General features: G+C 40.4%; 1 protein-coding gene across 3 annotated transcripts in view; it reads left to right on the forward strand.

The window, feature by feature from the left end:
- GABRB3 (gamma-aminobutyric acid type A receptor subunit beta3) overlaps window positions 1-16648 on the forward strand; it is a 203686-nt gene that overhangs the window by 161366 nt on the left and 25672 nt on the right. For all 3 annotated transcript variants that reach the window (XM_065677622.1, XM_065677625.1, XM_065677624.1), the window contains 2 exons: window positions 11884-12104; window positions 16100-16182. In XM_065677622.1, the coding sequence (XP_065533694.1) occupies window positions 11884-12104; window positions 16100-16182 (304 nt within the window). The remainder of the gene's footprint in view (window positions 1-11883; window positions 12105-16099; window positions 16183-16648) is intronic.

The following is a 16648-nucleotide window of genomic DNA, read 5'->3' on the forward strand; positions in this document are numbered from 1 at the left end:
GCACATCCTGCTACGGTGTAGGAGGCACAATCCATTAGCTGTCAGTTCCCATCTCTCTAAGGTCAGCTGTCTCAATTGTAGGAACCAGCTGACAGCTGATAAAGGTTGATTTTTTTCTTCCCTGTAGGTTATCAGTATTTCAATTAGTGCAATTAAATGTACCTGTTTTATTAAGGTCCTGTCAACTCTAAAATAAATAAATTTGTGCTTCATGAAGCAATTTCAGTGCCTCACTAAGCCTAATGTTATTTTTCTTTCTTATAATTTCTTTAGGAGGTGTGTGTGTGTATTCTGACTTAACCTTTTTTAGAGTTTTTAAGTATAGCATCTAAACATTTGACATTTCTATTTCTATTCTTCTTTTTTAGGAGGGCTTCATCAGACACTGAATTTAATGTTCTGTCTGTCCATCATCAAGAGGATTTTGATTGCAGTTTGGCACACAGTCATTAGACAGATCTTCAAGGGTGTAGTGAAAGACCATACTTCTTTTAGCTAGCTTTCTACACTAAATCAGAGTATGATACCCTTGATGTGTAAAGGTGCATGTTAGTTTTTCTATGACCAGTCCTTTGGGAATAGAAACTCCTGGTTACTGAGAAGCTTGTGATGGTATAATACCTGTGATACTCTGAAGCAGAGAAGGAATATTTAAGTATTCTCCCCTCATCCCCATCTGCCAAGGACTAATATACCAGACTGACTTACAGTCCTGACTTTTGTCACTGAACTGAAATCTTTGCAGGAACTGTGTTCTTTCTCTCTGTGTATCCACCTACCAAAGCTCAGCCCAAGCACTCACTTCCTTGTCAGTCGGTGTCCTCTGATGCTCAGATAAGAGAACACCCCATGGGCAGGAAGACATCCTCTTCAGTTTGTTGCAGGCAGAGGAACATGGATTGAGAAACGTCAATACCCAGCTTTTGAAGAGTAAGCTCCTGTGGCCATGGCAGGAAGGTGCAGCAGGGCAGTACCCACCAAGGGTGCACAGCTGCTGCCTGAATTCCTGCTGGGAAGCTTCTCTTCTGTTGCAGTGACCACCACTGTCCCTGAAAAGCTGGGGAGATGCTGCTTTGACTGGTTGCTATGTCAACCATGCTCCCTTTGCCTGCGGAAAGCAGAACGCTGGTTGGTATGGCAACCCTCCTTGGAGCACCCAGAGATGCTTAGTGGGGGACAAGCTCTGTGGAGAAGGCACTGTGGTTACAGTGGAGATGGAAACTCTTGAGCCAAAGGATGTGAGAAGGCAGGAAAGACCCATGCAATCATACATTTATTTGGAGAACTTTGTTTTGTAGCATCAAGTGGGTTCTTGGAGGTTAAATATTTCCTTAGATCTGTTTATAACACCATCCTTGTGTGTTTCAGTAGAAGAGGAAAAAAATCATGGTAATTTTGGTACAAAGGATACCAAGACAACATAGATTCATGGAAGGTAACACTGAAATTGGTGTAATTCAGCTTCGTTAGCCCTGTGTTTTCTTAACAGAAGAGTATTTTTGCCACATATTTGAGAAAATATGTGCCATGTTTTCAACATGTCACTATTGTAGGGTTTTTGAGTGGTGTCAGAGAAAAGCCCAAGTCAGGATTGGGGAGATGAATCTTTACTATAACAGCAAGTAGACCAAGAAACCTGTCCTGGGTTCAGCTCTTTAACCATGACAGAACATTAGAGGATGGTGCTTTGATGGAGTAGGGTGGATGTATGTGCATCTGTGTGCATGCACGTGTCCTTCCATTCACTGATGATAAAGTAAGTAATGTATGGTTTAGACATTGGGTCTAAACCATACATTTTACCTGTCAACAGGTAAAATATAATTAATTTTTTACTTTAATACAATTTTTAATATGAAAGTTGCTGAAGCTTTTAGAAATTTTTGAATGGTGAGAAAAATGTTCACTTGATCATCTCATACAACTGAACAGTATTGCTGGTAAATTCTGACTTCCTAAGGTTAACCTTTCTGAATACATCTTTATTAAATTCATACTTAGCTATGTGAATTAATGTGTGCCTGGATGTATTTCTCAGGTCTCTTCTGTGTATGGTAGGGGGACAGATTTACAGCTGTTCTGTCAAAACACAGGCTGCGTGAGTTTGGCTTTGCAACTGACTTTGGGCTTATTGGGAAGAAAGTAACTCAGTCATTAATGCTTCAGAAATAGCTCCTTATACTGCAGCAGCCATATCTAATTTTTGAAATTGTATGGAAGGTGAGGGGAAAGGATCTTGAAGTTATACAAAGGCTAAGGCATGGATTTTCAGTGCATCTTTTTATTCAGTGAGTGACTATTTATTAACTCATCAAAAATAAATAATCCAAAAGCGGATGGTAGTTATCATGTTTGTCTGTTGGTCAAGAAAACAAGGGTGTGAATTTACATCCAAATGCAAATCTAAAACAGGAATCTGCATTTCAAGTAGATACAAAAGTGTCTTCCCAAGCAATGGAACAGATCTCTTTGCATATTTTTTCCCATATTTTACAGTGATTTTAAATACATTTATTTTGTATGAATAATTTCTTCTGGTTAACTGTCATATTAACAGTATTCCATCATAATTATTAACCGTAATATTCTATCTAGCAGTTATATTGAAGAAAAAAACCCTACATTTTTAGAGCTAATAGAAAACTTTAATTTCCTTGATACATAACACAGTAAGGCTGTAAAAAGTGATAGTGAATTTCAGAGCATTATTGCAGCTGTAATGTTAATTTTATTTTGATGAGCAAACTATATTTTTGATTTTTTCTTTCCCTTTTATTGAGTGCCAGCGAGAAAAGCTAAAATTAACAAATCCTTTAATAGAAAACAAATTATTGCTTGCTTTTAGTATTACAGCATATTAGTATTTATTGTTCATTATTCCTGTAGTCAATGCAGTAGATACCATACAGTATCATACTGTAATACATTCTGCCAGTCTGTAGTAGCTTTGTAGTTAAATCACAGTTGTACTGGTATATTCAGTCTGTGGAGAGACACATAGGTAGGAAATGCTTTAAAAATTTCTTTGAAATGGTTAGCAGACTGAATTAGCGACTCAGTATTGGTGAGTCCCTGAAATTCTTGCTTAAGATGTATTGAAATCACAGATAAGGTAAGTGAAGAACACAGGTATCATAGGATCTTAGAAACATAGAATGTTTTGGGTTGGATGGTATCTTAAAGACCACCTAGTTCCAACCCCCTTGCCATGGTTAGGGACACTTCCCACTAGACCAGGTTGCTCCAAGCCCCATCCAGCCTCGCCTTGAACACTGCCAGGGATGGGACAGCCACAGCTTCTCTGGGCAACCTGTGCCAGTGCCTCACCACCTTCATAGTAAAGAACGTTTTCCTTGTATGTAATCTATATCTCCCGTTTTCCAGTTTAAAGCCATTCCCCTTGTCCTGTCACTACATGCCCTTGTGAAAAAGTCACTCTCCAGCTTTCTTGTAGGCTCCCTTAGGTACTGGAAGGCTGCTATCAGATCTCCCATGAGCCTTTTCTTCTCCAGGCTGAATAAGCCCAACTATCTCAGCCGGTCTTCGTAGGAGAGGTGCTCCAACCTCCTGATCATCTTCCTGGCCCTCCTCTGGACTCACTCCAAGATGTCTATTTTCTTTCTTCTATTGGGGGCCGCAAAGCTAGAAGCAGCACTTCAGGTGGTCTCATGAGAGCAGAGTAGAGGGGCAGAATCGCCTCCTCTGACCTGCTGGTCACACTTGTTTTCACAGAATCACAGAATCACAGAATCACAGAATCCCAAGGGTTGGAAGGGACCTAAAAAGATCATCTAGTCCAACCCCCCTGCAAGAGCAGGGTAACCTACAGTACATCACACAGGAACTTGTCCAGGCGGGCCTTGAATATCTCCAGTGTAGGAGACTCCACAACCCCCCTGGGCAGCCTGTTCCAGTGCTCTGTCACTCTTACAGTAAAGAAGTTCTTCCTGATGTTAACGTGGAACTTCCTATGTTCTAGTTTATACCCATTGCCCCTTGTCCTATCACTGGATATCACTGAAAAAAGCCTAGCTCCATCATCCTGACACCTACCCTTCACATATTTGTAAACATTGATGAGGTCACCCCTCAGTCTCCTCTTTTGCAAGCTAAAGAGACCCAGCTCCCTCAGCCTCTCCTCATAAGGGAGATGTTCCACTCCCTTAATCATCTTTGTGGCTCTGCGCTGGACTCCTTCAAGCAATTCCCTGTCCTTCTTGAACAGAGGGGCCCAGAACTGGACGCAATATTCCAGATGCGGCCTCACCAAGGCTGAGTAGAGGGGGAGGAGAACCTCTCTTGACCTACTAACCACTCCCTTTCTAATGCACCCTAAGATGCCATTTGCCTTCTTGGCCGCAAGAGCACATTGCTGGCTCATGGTCATCCTCCTATCCACCAGGACCCCCAGGTCCCTTTCCCCTTCACTACTTTCCAGCAGGTCAACCCCCAACCTGTACTGGTACATGGGGTTGTTCTTCCCCAGATGCAAGACTCTACACTTGCCCTTGTTAAATTTCATCAAGTTTCTCCCCGCCCAACTCTCCAGCCTGTCCAGGTCTCGCTGAATGGCAGCACAGTCCTCTGGTGTGCCAGCCACTCCTCCCAGTTTTGTGTCATCAGCAAACTTGCTGAGGGTGCACTCAGTTCCCTCATCCAGGTCATTGATGAAAATATTAAACAGCACCGGTCCCAGCACCGACCCCTGAGGAACTCCACTAGTCACAGACCTCCAGCTAGATTCTGCGCCATTGACCACAACTCTCTGCCTTCTTCCTTTCAACCAGTTCTCGATCCACCTCACTACTTGATCGTCAAGCCCACACTTCCTCAGCTTATCTATGAGGATGCTGTGGGAGACAGTATCAAATGCCTTACTGAAATCAAGAAAAACCACATCTACCGCTCTACCATCATCCCTCCACCTAGTCACTTCCTCATAGAAGGCTATAAGGTTGGTCATACATGACTTCCCCCTCATAAAACCATGTTGGCTGTTCTTAATGACCCCCTCATCCTTGATATGCCTAGTGATGGAGTCAAGTTTTGATGCAGCTCAGGATATAGTTGGCTTTCTGGGGTGCAAGTACAGATTATCAGGTCATGTTGAGCTTCTCATCAACCAACACCCTCAAGTGGAACACTTTATTTGGTGTGATATCAGCCTCTTTACTGTTTTATCTAAATTAATTCCCAAATATTGTCTACTATTTGACTTTTTTTCTTTTTTTTTTTTTTTTAATCAATTTCCTCAGGGGAAATTGTGTTGAAAAAACGCTATCACACCTTTCTGTGTGCCTTTCCTTCCACTACTGGTGTAGTTGCAGTGATACTTAAGGATGCTTGTCACTGTTTTTTATCCTTGTATGGTGCTCTATGGTCTCTTGAGTACACAAAAGAAAGCTCACATTGTCTGTATAGTCTAGCTTTTCCCATTTTGAGGACATGTCTCCTGTTCTTCAGAAGCACTGTGTTTGTCTTTCTGTCAAGATTTTGAGTGATTTTGTTACTATGCTTTACCTGAAGCATCTATTTCAGTAAGAAGTGGAGAGGGGAATGGAGGACCCTAAATGTGGCATGGTGGTGTATGGGGAAATATATGATTTATGGAGGTCTCTGGTGCTAAGAAAATTTTCCACTGCTCTGTGCAATAGTATTTCCAAAAGCTGGCAGTTCTGTGTCATCTTTGACATATAATAGCACCCTAATACAGTAGTTGTAGTGGGATTAATCTCTTCTAGCTTTAGACATCAGGCCTCTTCACCTCTGTATCAGAGCTAGTCGCCACAGGCTCCCTCGGAGGAAGGTGGCACTTAAAAAACTTTGTAGACTACTTACCTAGGGATAAAAGTCCATTTTCTCATTTTACCTGACAAACTGCTAGTGCATTTTTCCTGTCCACTCACACCATTTCTGATTTTTTTCTCTAGAGTATAGAAAAGGCAAAAACTTCCTTTACGGGTACAAAGCCTAGCAAATTAGCTAATCAAAGACTGAGAACTGACACTCTTATGGGTTTTAATAAACTTAGTTTCTGCTGGCAGTGACTTTGGTAGAGTCACCCTAAGGACCTAGTCTTTCCTTCTCATTTTTCAGAGCAGCCCTGTGGAGAAGGACTTGGGGGTGCTGGTGAATGAGAAAATGAACATGAGCCGGCTTTAGTGTACGCTTGCAGCCCAGAAAGCCAACCGTATCCTGGGCTGCATCAAAAGGAGTGTGACCAGCAGGTCGAAGGAGGCGATCCTGCCCCTCTACTCTGCTCTTGTGAGACCTCACCTGGAGTACTGTGTGCAGTTCTGGTGTCCTCAACATAAAAAGGACAAGGAACTGTTGGAACAAGTCCAGAGGAGGGCCACGAGGATGATCAGGGGACTGGAGCACCTCCTATATGAAGACAGGCTGAGAAAGTTGGGGCTGTTCAGCCTGGAGAAGAGAAGGATGCTTGGAGACCTCATAGCAGCCTTCCAGTACCTGAAGGGGGCCTATAGGGATGCTGGGGAGGGGTTCTTCATTAGGGACAGTAGCGACAGGACAAGGGGTAACGGGCTAAAACTTAAACAGGGGAAGTTTAGATTGGATATAAGGAAGAAATTCTTTCCTGTTAGGGTGGTGAGGCACTGGAAGGGGTTGCCCAGGGAAGTTGTGAATGCTCCATCCCAGGCAGTGTTCAAGGCCAGGTTGGACAGAGCCTTGGGTGAGATGGTTTAGTGTGAGGTGCTCCTGCCCATGGCAGGGGGGTTGGAACTTGAGGATCTTGAGGTCCTTTCCAATCCTAACTATTCTGTGATTCTGTTCTATGATTTTATTGCTCCTTGCAGAACCAAGCAGTTTCAGTAAAGTTCCAATACAAGTTTGTTTCTGCTTTTTGCTTTGAGGTGATTTGAAAAAGCGGTGAGTAATCATGGTTCATATTAATTCTTCCTATCCCATCATCTTCAGAGTGGGTGAGGCTGGCAGAACACAAATGTACAGTGATCCTTCAAGGTGTGTGGTAGCACACATGTTTTCTCAGGCATTCTATTTCTGCCATGTCTGTTATTCAAAGTGCAGAGTATACCTGGGTAGTTAGTATATTGCTATTGCAGAAGATGCTGCTTGAAAATTTTGCTTAGTAGATACCAAGCAAAGAAGTGTGAATGAGATGATAGCTCACATGCAATAATATACTTTAAAAAAAAACAAACCCAAAACTGTTCTGGGTATCATCGCTTTCAATAGATGCAAATGTAGTCATACATTAGCAGACATATAGACAGGAGATTCTGATTTAAAGGTAAGATGAAATAAGAAGTGAAAGTTAATTGTGAAAGCACTAATGAAATTTATACCTTCGAAGATACATTTTGGAAGTTCATGTTTCAGTCAAGACACTGAAAGTTTTTGATGTTGGCTGGATGTTGCTGTTTCTATGTGTAATTCGTAAACCTTTTCTCTGGTGTTCTCTGTAGTAGTAAATTTCATTATTTAAAAATAAAACTACAAACTAATACTACTTGTTTTGTTACATATGATTTACTTAGCTAATTTCTTCATTTGTTAGCTGTTAACATATATTTTATCTCAAGCCAAAAAAAAAAAGCTCAAACTCTCTTCTGTTCAAATGTACCACTTCTCTTACATTTTGGTGCCAGCTGGTTCACTTCTTTCAAAGCTGCGTAATGCCACCCTGTTTCTTTATTTCTGTTTAGCATTATTTTGGGCAATACTATACATTTACACAGGGTGAGCTTTTGGTGTACTGCTCTTGTGTCCACAGCTTCTATAAGCCCTAGTTCTTGATGCTGATGCGCAAAACATTATAGAAGCCAAGCATATAGCAAATTCTGAACATTAATAGAAACAAGCTTTAATTAAGGTGAAACAGCTGGCAGAGGATATTCATTCTAATGCATGAGTGTTAACATATTGATAGTAGAGAACATAAGGAAAGATCTGGTCTTCTTGACGTGCTAATGTGAGTGAGGGAAGTGCACCCAGTGTAGCATGCACCTCGTTCACTGTTGAACAGGGACCATTAGTCCCACCAAAGAAAGCTGCTGACAAAAAGGTCGGAGCATGTTCTCCTGAGCAGTCATGTCGAATTTGAGTTTTGAGGAATGAGCTTCCTTCCAGGCAGTTCCACATGCGCTCCTTTCTCCCATCACTGGGCCCTTTTGTTTTCAGAGGTCTCCTATTAGTTTCCTAAAATGAGAACAGCTTGTCCTTGATATCTACAATGATTTATTTTTCTAAGCAATTAAATTTAATTTCTTAAAGCTATAGCAGCTCCTTCACTAATGAGAATGAATCTCTGAACAAAAAATGCAAAGGCTGTGAGTATGAAAGGCATGCTCAGGTTCCATTTGAATTCAAGGAAAGGCTGTAGGGCTGAAATTGGGTTGGCTCCACGTGAAGCCCATTACAAAGATGGACCATTCCCAACAGCCGCCTTTAGAAAGCCTGAGCATCCTTTTCCCAAACAAGCAGCAAGCCTGAGGGCCTTTGCATTACCAGCTTGTAGAAACAGATGTAAATGCAGGTATCCTGTAGCTTGCACACCTGCTGCTAAATATTTAAATGTGTTTGGAGATCATATAAATTTCTCAACATTTTGCAAAGAGTTTTAGCATTTAGAGCACTTCTGTAATTTGAAAATCAGAGTTTTAATGGCCTGAAGTTAGTCTCATTTTTTCCATTGGTAAATATGGCAGTACTATCAGATCTAAACTCAGTATTTTCTTTAATTATAAACATGCATTTCCAGATATAAGACAGAATTATTTTCAGATGTTCACTTTTTATGTCATGCATAAAAATAGGGTTCTTAAAGCTGAAATGCTCATCTGCACTTGGAAAGTTATGAAGGAAAGAAAAGACAAAGGTTTTTCATTTCTAAACTGGAAATTTTATTATTATTTAATGTGGTATTGTTTTCAGTTTAGCTGACACCGAACTTTAAAATATTAGTTTTTATAGTACCATGAAGCTAATGAATGAGACCTTGTGTCTAAGATTTTCAGAGTGTTTCAATATAGCATTCTTACAACATAGAATCGTAGAATCAGGTACGTTGGAAAAGACCTCTGAGATCATCAAGTCCAACCTTTACCCCAAGACTGCCAGGACCACCACTAAACCATGTCACTAGGGGCCTCATCTACACATTTTCTGAACACTTCCAGGGACTGCGATGCCACCACTTCCCTGGCCAGCCTGTTCCAATACCTGATCACCCTCTCTGCAAAGAAAGTTTTCCTAATATCCAATCTAAACCACCCTCTTGTGTGTAATGCTTCCTTACCACTAATGAGTTGAACTGTTCTGAAATGACTAAGTAAGGTTAGCAAATTATAAAATGAAATAAAGAATTTTAAAATCATAGAATTGTTTGGGTTGGAAGGTACATCAAAGATCTAGTTCCAAACCTCTGCCATGAGCAGGGACACCTTCCACTAGACCAGGTTGCTCCAAGCCCCATCCAACCTCGCCTTGAGCACTGCCAGGGGTGGGGCAGCCACAGCTTCTCTGGGCAACCTGTGCCAGGGTCTCTCCACCCTCACAGTAAACAACTTAATCCTTCTATCTAATATAAATCTATCCTTTTTCACTTTAAAGTAATTCCTCATTGTCCTATCCCTACATGCCCTTTTAAAAAGTTCCACTTCAGCTTTCTATCACTTTAGGTACTGGAAGGTTGCTCTGAGGCTTCCCATGAGCCTTTTCTTCTCCAGGCTGAACAAGCCAGGCTCTCTCAGCCTGTATTCATAGGAGAGGTGCTCTAGCCCCCTGATCACTTTTGTGTCGCTCCCCTGGACTCATACGAGCAGGTCCATCTTGTGTTGGGGGCCCCAGAGCTGAATGCAGTACTGCAGGTGTTGTCTCAAGAGACCAGAGTAGAGGGACAGAATCACCTCCTGGGTAAATAGGTTTCCTGTTTCTTGACAGAGAGAACCCACATTTTCCCTAGTCTTCTTTTTATCATGGATATATCTACAGAAGCTGTTCTTGTTGCCCTCGACATCTCTGGCTGGATTTACTTCTATCAGGGTTTAGTTTTCCCAACCTGACCACTGGCTTCTCAGACAATTTCTCTGTATTCCTCCCTATCCTTGCTTCCACTCTCCATAGGCTTCCTTCTTATGCTGGAGTTTGCCCAGGAGCTCCTTGTAGGCCTCCTGGCGTTTTTGCCTGACTTCCTCTTTGTTGGGATGCTCCTGAGCTTGGAAGAGGTGATCGTTGAATATTAACAAGCTTTCTTGGGCCCATCTTCCCTGCAGGGCTTTATCCCATGGTCCTTTACCAAGCTGATGCCTCAAGAGGCCGAAGTCTGCACTTGTGAAGTATAGGGTAACGAGCTTGCTGTGTGCTCAATTCACTGCCCTAATGATCTTGAACTCCACAATTCCATGGTCACTGCAGCCAAGGCTGCCCTTAAGCTTCATGTTCCCCACCAGCCACTCCTTGTTGATGAGAACAAGGCCCAGCACAGCCCCTTTCCTCTTTGGCTCCTCTGTTACTTGGAGAAGGAAGTTATCATCAGTGAGTTCCAGGAACCTCCTGGATTCCTTATGCCCTGCTGTCTTGTCACTCCAACACATACTGGGGTGGTTGAAGTCTCTTATGTGGACCAGGGCTTGTGAGTGTGAGGCTGCTTCTATCTGTCTACGGAAGGGCCTCATCTGCTCAGTCTTCCTAGTCAGGCGGCGTGTAGTGGACCTCAATTATATTGTCACCTGTCCCTGCTGTCTCATAAATCCTGACCTATAAGCTCTCCCTTGGCTTGTCATTCATCCCCAGGTGGAGCTCCATGCATTCCAGCTGGGCTTTCACATAAAAGGCAACACTTCCTCATCTCCTCCGCGTTTCCTTCCTGAAGAGCCTGTATCCTTCCATTTCAACACTCCAGTAACAGCATCCATCCCACCACATCTCCATTATGTCAGTAAGACCATAGCCCTGAAGGGTGTGCACATCTCTTAACTCCTCTTGTTTATTCCCCATGCTACATGTGTTTGCGTAGAGGCATTTAAGTTGCGCCCTCAATGAAGCTGACTTACTGGCAGGAGTGGTTGGAATTTCTTTGTGCTGGTCATCAGATGCTCTCCTGCTGACCTTTGATCCCTTTCTGGGCTCCTGGCATCTATTGCTGGCACTGGCATCAAACTGAGAGGGGTGGGATGGATTGGGGTTCCCTTCCTCTGGCAACTTAGGTTAAAGCCCTCTTCACCAAAATGGATGCTTGTTTAGGTTTTTATGTATCCATGTTTAGGTTTTTATGTTCATGATCACGGCTCATATCAGACACCATGAAACTGATGAAATGATGAATACCAAACCTGGACATTAGTAGGATTTTACTATGATTTGCTGTTCTTCTAAGTACCGATGTAGCCTGTTGATGAGAAAATTTTTATGTCACTGCAAGATGCAGTCTCACACAAAGGCACATGATAAATAACATCTTTGCAGCTTATTTTTCAAGCAAAAAATTTGCATACTGCTTCAAAATACTTTGCATATTTTTCCATTTATGTATCATTTTTAAAAGTGAGGAAGATGGCAGTATTTACCTATTACCTCGTTTATCATTCCACAAACATCGTTATTTTGGGTAGTTGTCAGGGGAACCACATGAAAGAAAATGAGGAGCAGGACAAAAGATACCGTACTAGCTGAATTTCTTAAGATTTGAAATGCTTCTTTAGACCAAGGTGATATCTGAATTGTTAAAATTATTTAGGAAGTGATGGGAATATTTGATATTTTCATTAGTGTTTTTGGTTTTTTTTTAATAAAATTTAAATGAAACCAACAGCAAAATAAGCTAGTAACAAGTAAAAACCACAATTCTTCTAGTTACACCAAGTATGATTGACTGATGTGCTTTTCTTTTTTCCCCACTAGGATTACACTTTGACTATGTATTTTCAACAGTACTGGAGAGATAAGAGGCTGGCTTACGCTGGCATACCTCTCAACCTCACTCTTGATAACCGAGTGGCAGATCAACTCTGGGTGCCCGACACTTATTTCTTAAATGACAAGAAATCATTTGTGCATGGTGTTACCGTGAAGAATCGAATGATTCGCCTTCACCCAGATGGAACAGTGCTTTACGGCCTCAGGTCTGTACTTCCATGATGAAGATTTTATCACTGTCATTACATATGGTTGATAGTTGCTTCCTGGTACAAGGTTATTACAAACATTGGGTAGTGTGTTGTGTAACCTTCCACTGTAAGTCTGAAAGATGATTGCAGAAAATAGATGACACACTGGATGTTTCTTAATTTCTCCAAAAGTGCCTCCAGTCAGGTTTTATCTCTCTATGTAGAGTCACCGTATCTGGAAAGCCCACTGGCTATAGGAAGCAGAAAGGCAAACCTGAAAATTTTGTCCAAAGTGTAGGTGTTAAGACTGAATGGCAGTGCTTGTGTTGTCTCTTGATGTGCCTGTAGTCTATAAAGAAAAAGCCACTGGTTGAATGAATTCAGCCACAGTTAAGACCATGATTATGGGTACTTCCATTTCCATCACTGGAAGTTTCTTGTATTTTTAAGTATAGATAATACTCAAGATTGCTGCACATAGGTAGTGCTGCATAAAGAATCCCTTGTGTAAATATGAATGAGATCTGAAAAGTGGTGCAGATGGATTATATGACTAGTATCATTATTTTACCTGCTCTTGTTTTTTATGAGCAGTTGCACTTCTGACCTGACCTGTATCTTGGGCTTTTATCTCTGTTCCTATTGCATATCATCCAATTATAACCTATAATTGGATGAATATTTCTAGACAAAATAAGACTAGCCTCAGTCTATTATGAAACTTAAAAGAAGTTTAGGATGTTCTTGGAAATATTGTCTCTATAATTAACTAAGTTTAGCAAAAGGAGGCTTTCATCTCTCATCCTGTTGACCCAGAATGGAACACTGCAGGTTCACAATTCTTTGCAAAGGTAGTTAAATGACCAAAAAAAAAAAAGCAACATTTTTCATTTCCATTATCTCAACAAGCATCCCCACAAGCAGTGTAATAGTGATGGCGATTAGAACTCTTGTGATCATAATAATGTATAGAAGTCTTTCTGTTCCACTCTAAAAGCATTTGAAATCATTCAAGTGAGGATTATGTGCCATAAAACAGTGTATTTAAGTAAGTTATTTTCCTCTTCTTCACGATGTAAATGTCCACAATCAGACTGCATTTCACGTCATATTATTTGTTTAGTAGGGATTTCACCAATGGTTCATATGTGGCTCACTTCTATCCTTCCCTTTCTTCTGAAAGCTTGCAACATCCAGGGTCAGATATCCATGGTGTAATGCAGCTAAGTTATTTAGTGAAGGATAACTGCCTAAAATTAAATCTTGGCAAAATATAGGACACTGTGACCAGAAGGAAGTAAATATCTGAGCCTTAACTCTTGACTTCTGCTTTGTGTTGCTCTACTGCTAGCCTGTCTTGTGTTGTGGTTTCAGAGCATCCTGATGGCACTGGCCTCAAGTTGCAGTCTGTAGGCATTGATTCGTGCTGTGGGCTGAGACAAGAACCTGAGTTTTATGTGCCACAAAACACAGGGTCACTGAGAATAATAGTGGAAATTTTGGAGGGTTGCAACTGATTATGGAATATCCATGTTGCAAAGCAGTTGTGAAAGTGATCCTGAGGCCACAGTGTCTCTGTGTTCTCTAAGAGAGTGGGGGAATGGGACAGTAGCTTTTTGAAGTTCAACCCATTTCTGGGGATATTTTTTGGGCATGACACTGAGTTTGTTCCACCTTGTTCAGAGCAATTTACAAGCATACAATGATACAAGAGCTTTTTTTTCTCATAGTAGACCAAAAAAGAAATAATGACATAGACTGGGGATCAAAAATAGAGTCTGACTGCTTGTGTGTTTGCCATATATAGATCTCTTGTTCTCAGGAAGTACAATGCTAAATGTTATAAACAGAGTGGAGGAATATATGTATGTTGTCTGAAAGGACTTACATAGTTATCACTCATAAATATAATGTGATGGATATTTGCAAGATGAAAAGGTTAGTTACAAACGGCTGGACAAGGAAACCACGCTTACTTCTGTTCTTTTTTGGATGAATATATTTCTGTATCAAGATGAAAAGAGAATCAACTTAGCCATGAAACCTGTGACATAGTCACATAAAAAGTATTTATATTGCTTAGACTGATTTATATTGTAAACTTTTGGGGGACAGAAAATATCCTTCTGTCAGTTGTTTGTGCAGCACCTCCCAGCACATCTCATGTGGGGTTCCTATATAATATAGCAATATAATCAAAGCAATCAGCCTGGTAATAAAGTAGTAGAGAAGGATTTTAAGCAAGTAAAAATATTTCTTTTGTGTATTGCTTTTACCCACAGTGTATGTGTATCTCTGTACTATACCATTGTCTGTCTCATAATTGTTTCTCTGTCACTGCTGTGATGATGAGTTCTTGAAACCTTGTAGTCCTGCTGTGTCAGGCAGCATCCCAGCCCATAAAAAAATAAACCTGTTCTTCTTGGGAGTGCACACAAGCCTGAGCAATTAGCGTTTGCTTTCGGTGAGCATTTGTGTAAGTTAAATTTGGTTGCTTGAATGTTCATTCAGGAGGGACCTCTGAGCACTCAACTTACTTTGAGTAAATGGGGTAAATATGTTTCTATCTATATCTAGCTGTAACTTCTTTTCTAGTTCATATTTATGAAATGAAAACCATACATTATGCTGTAGTCTAGAATTTTACTTGAGCAAGAATGTGTGGTTTCTGGTATTGGAACCCGTGACACAGAGCCACGATGATATGCTAACAGGCCAAAATAAAGATACATTCCTTAAAAAGTCATAAGACTATTAGTTGAATGCAAGTTCGCCAGCCGCATAATTTTTTATAATTCTGTCAAATTAATCACTTGTAATTGCATATGTGCTTTATGGCTGGCATTTAAAGCTAGTTACACAACATAATAGTAAAGATCCTGGTACCACACTCCCTCTTGTATTAACTTAGCTCATGTGGATTCTGCTGCAGAATCTTAAATGAAACCTTGGTTAAGGGATTAAAGAGAAAGCTCCAAAACAGAGAATACACATGGTCAAAACTTTTCATATTGATAGTTCCAGCTTTTAGAGGTACATTTAAGGCATTTCCTCCTTGTCACCAGAATATTGTTTGTTTAGGAACTGTGTACAAGATCCATCTCTTGTTTATATCAGAAAAAGATCAGTAAGGAATGGACCTAGTCGGGCCCAGAAGATAATTTGTGAAGTATATATGAAGCCATTATAAAGAAAATGATGCATAATAAGGTACATACTCTTGATGAAGGCTGTGATTCAGCAAAACACTGAAAAGACGTTAGTACAGATATATAAGTTCATTAATACATATAAAAAAAAAGGGCCAATGTTGTGTGAAGCTGCTAATAGAACTATTTTGGTTGTACATGTACATTTTTTACACCCCTGATATGCAAGAGCTTGATGGAAAATGCAGATGCATCAATAGTGAAATGTTATGCAAATTCATCCTTAGTATGCTCAATTGCCTGCATTACAGATAAAGAAGCAAAAATATATTGTTATTTGGGGAGAAAATTTAAAATTCAATACGGTGCTTCATTACAAAATCCTCTTTAAATCTGAAAACTAGAGAAGTATACTCAACTTAGAAACAAAGTGTTCTGCTGGACTAAAGCATTTTTTCAGCAATTCATTTTTTTTCTAGAGCTGTCACAAACCCAAGGAATCAGTTATTCATACAGCTCTAATCATTTTGACATTTGCAGCAGACTTTTTTCGCTTCACATTTTCTGGTATATAGTCATATTTTTTAATCTCAGCAAATGTTTGTGTAATACTTGCATATGTGGATACATCCATTGAACCCCAAAGGGACTGGTTGCATAAGGGTAAGTCACAGTGAGTTGTTCATTGCAGTCACTGTAACTGCTGCTGTATTAAGCTGCTGCTCAGTGTAAAACTGTGGACCAGATCCTAAAATATTTTTAAGTTACTCTTCAGAGAGTCCTCGCTTTGAAAAATAAATGACAATAGCAAAACCTGGATTACTGGCTGTACAGTAATTCTGTTTGATGTTTGTATTTCAGAATCACAACGACTGCAGCTTGTATGATGGACTTGAGAAGATACCCATTAGATGAACAGAACTGTACTCTGGAAATAGAAAGCTGTATGTACATAAGGAAATGCATGTAAAACCTAGTTCAGATGCGGGGCAGTTTTCCTTTTATAGAACTGTGTACTATTCATACTGGTATTTATAAGCACTATGTGAATCATGTAATTATCACCCTTTGGATTTTTTGCTTGTTTGTTTATTTGACTTTTTTGAAAAACAGAAGGCATCATCCATTTCTAGATGGATGGATACATCCTAGAAAAATGGATTTAGGACAGAATGAAGTAATTTATTACTCTAGTCTACTTGGCAATGACAGTGACTGGATACTTATCTTCAACATAAGAGAATGAATGTTCATATTTCAATCAGATTCATTTTCAAGAGAGAAAACACTGTGATACCATTTTCTTTTGGTATGCTTTATTACACACAGATGGTCTTGACAGAGGAACTCCCCTTGGGCTTTCATATCTGCCCCACTTATGATTTGCAATTGTGTTCCAAACAGAACCAT

Source organism: Lathamus discolor, chromosome 4 (genome assembly GCF_037157495.1).
Source record: "Lathamus discolor isolate bLatDis1 chromosome 4, bLatDis1.hap1, whole genome shotgun sequence".
Classification (NCBI taxonomy): Eukaryota; Metazoa; Chordata; class Aves; order Psittaciformes; family Psittacidae; genus Lathamus; species Lathamus discolor.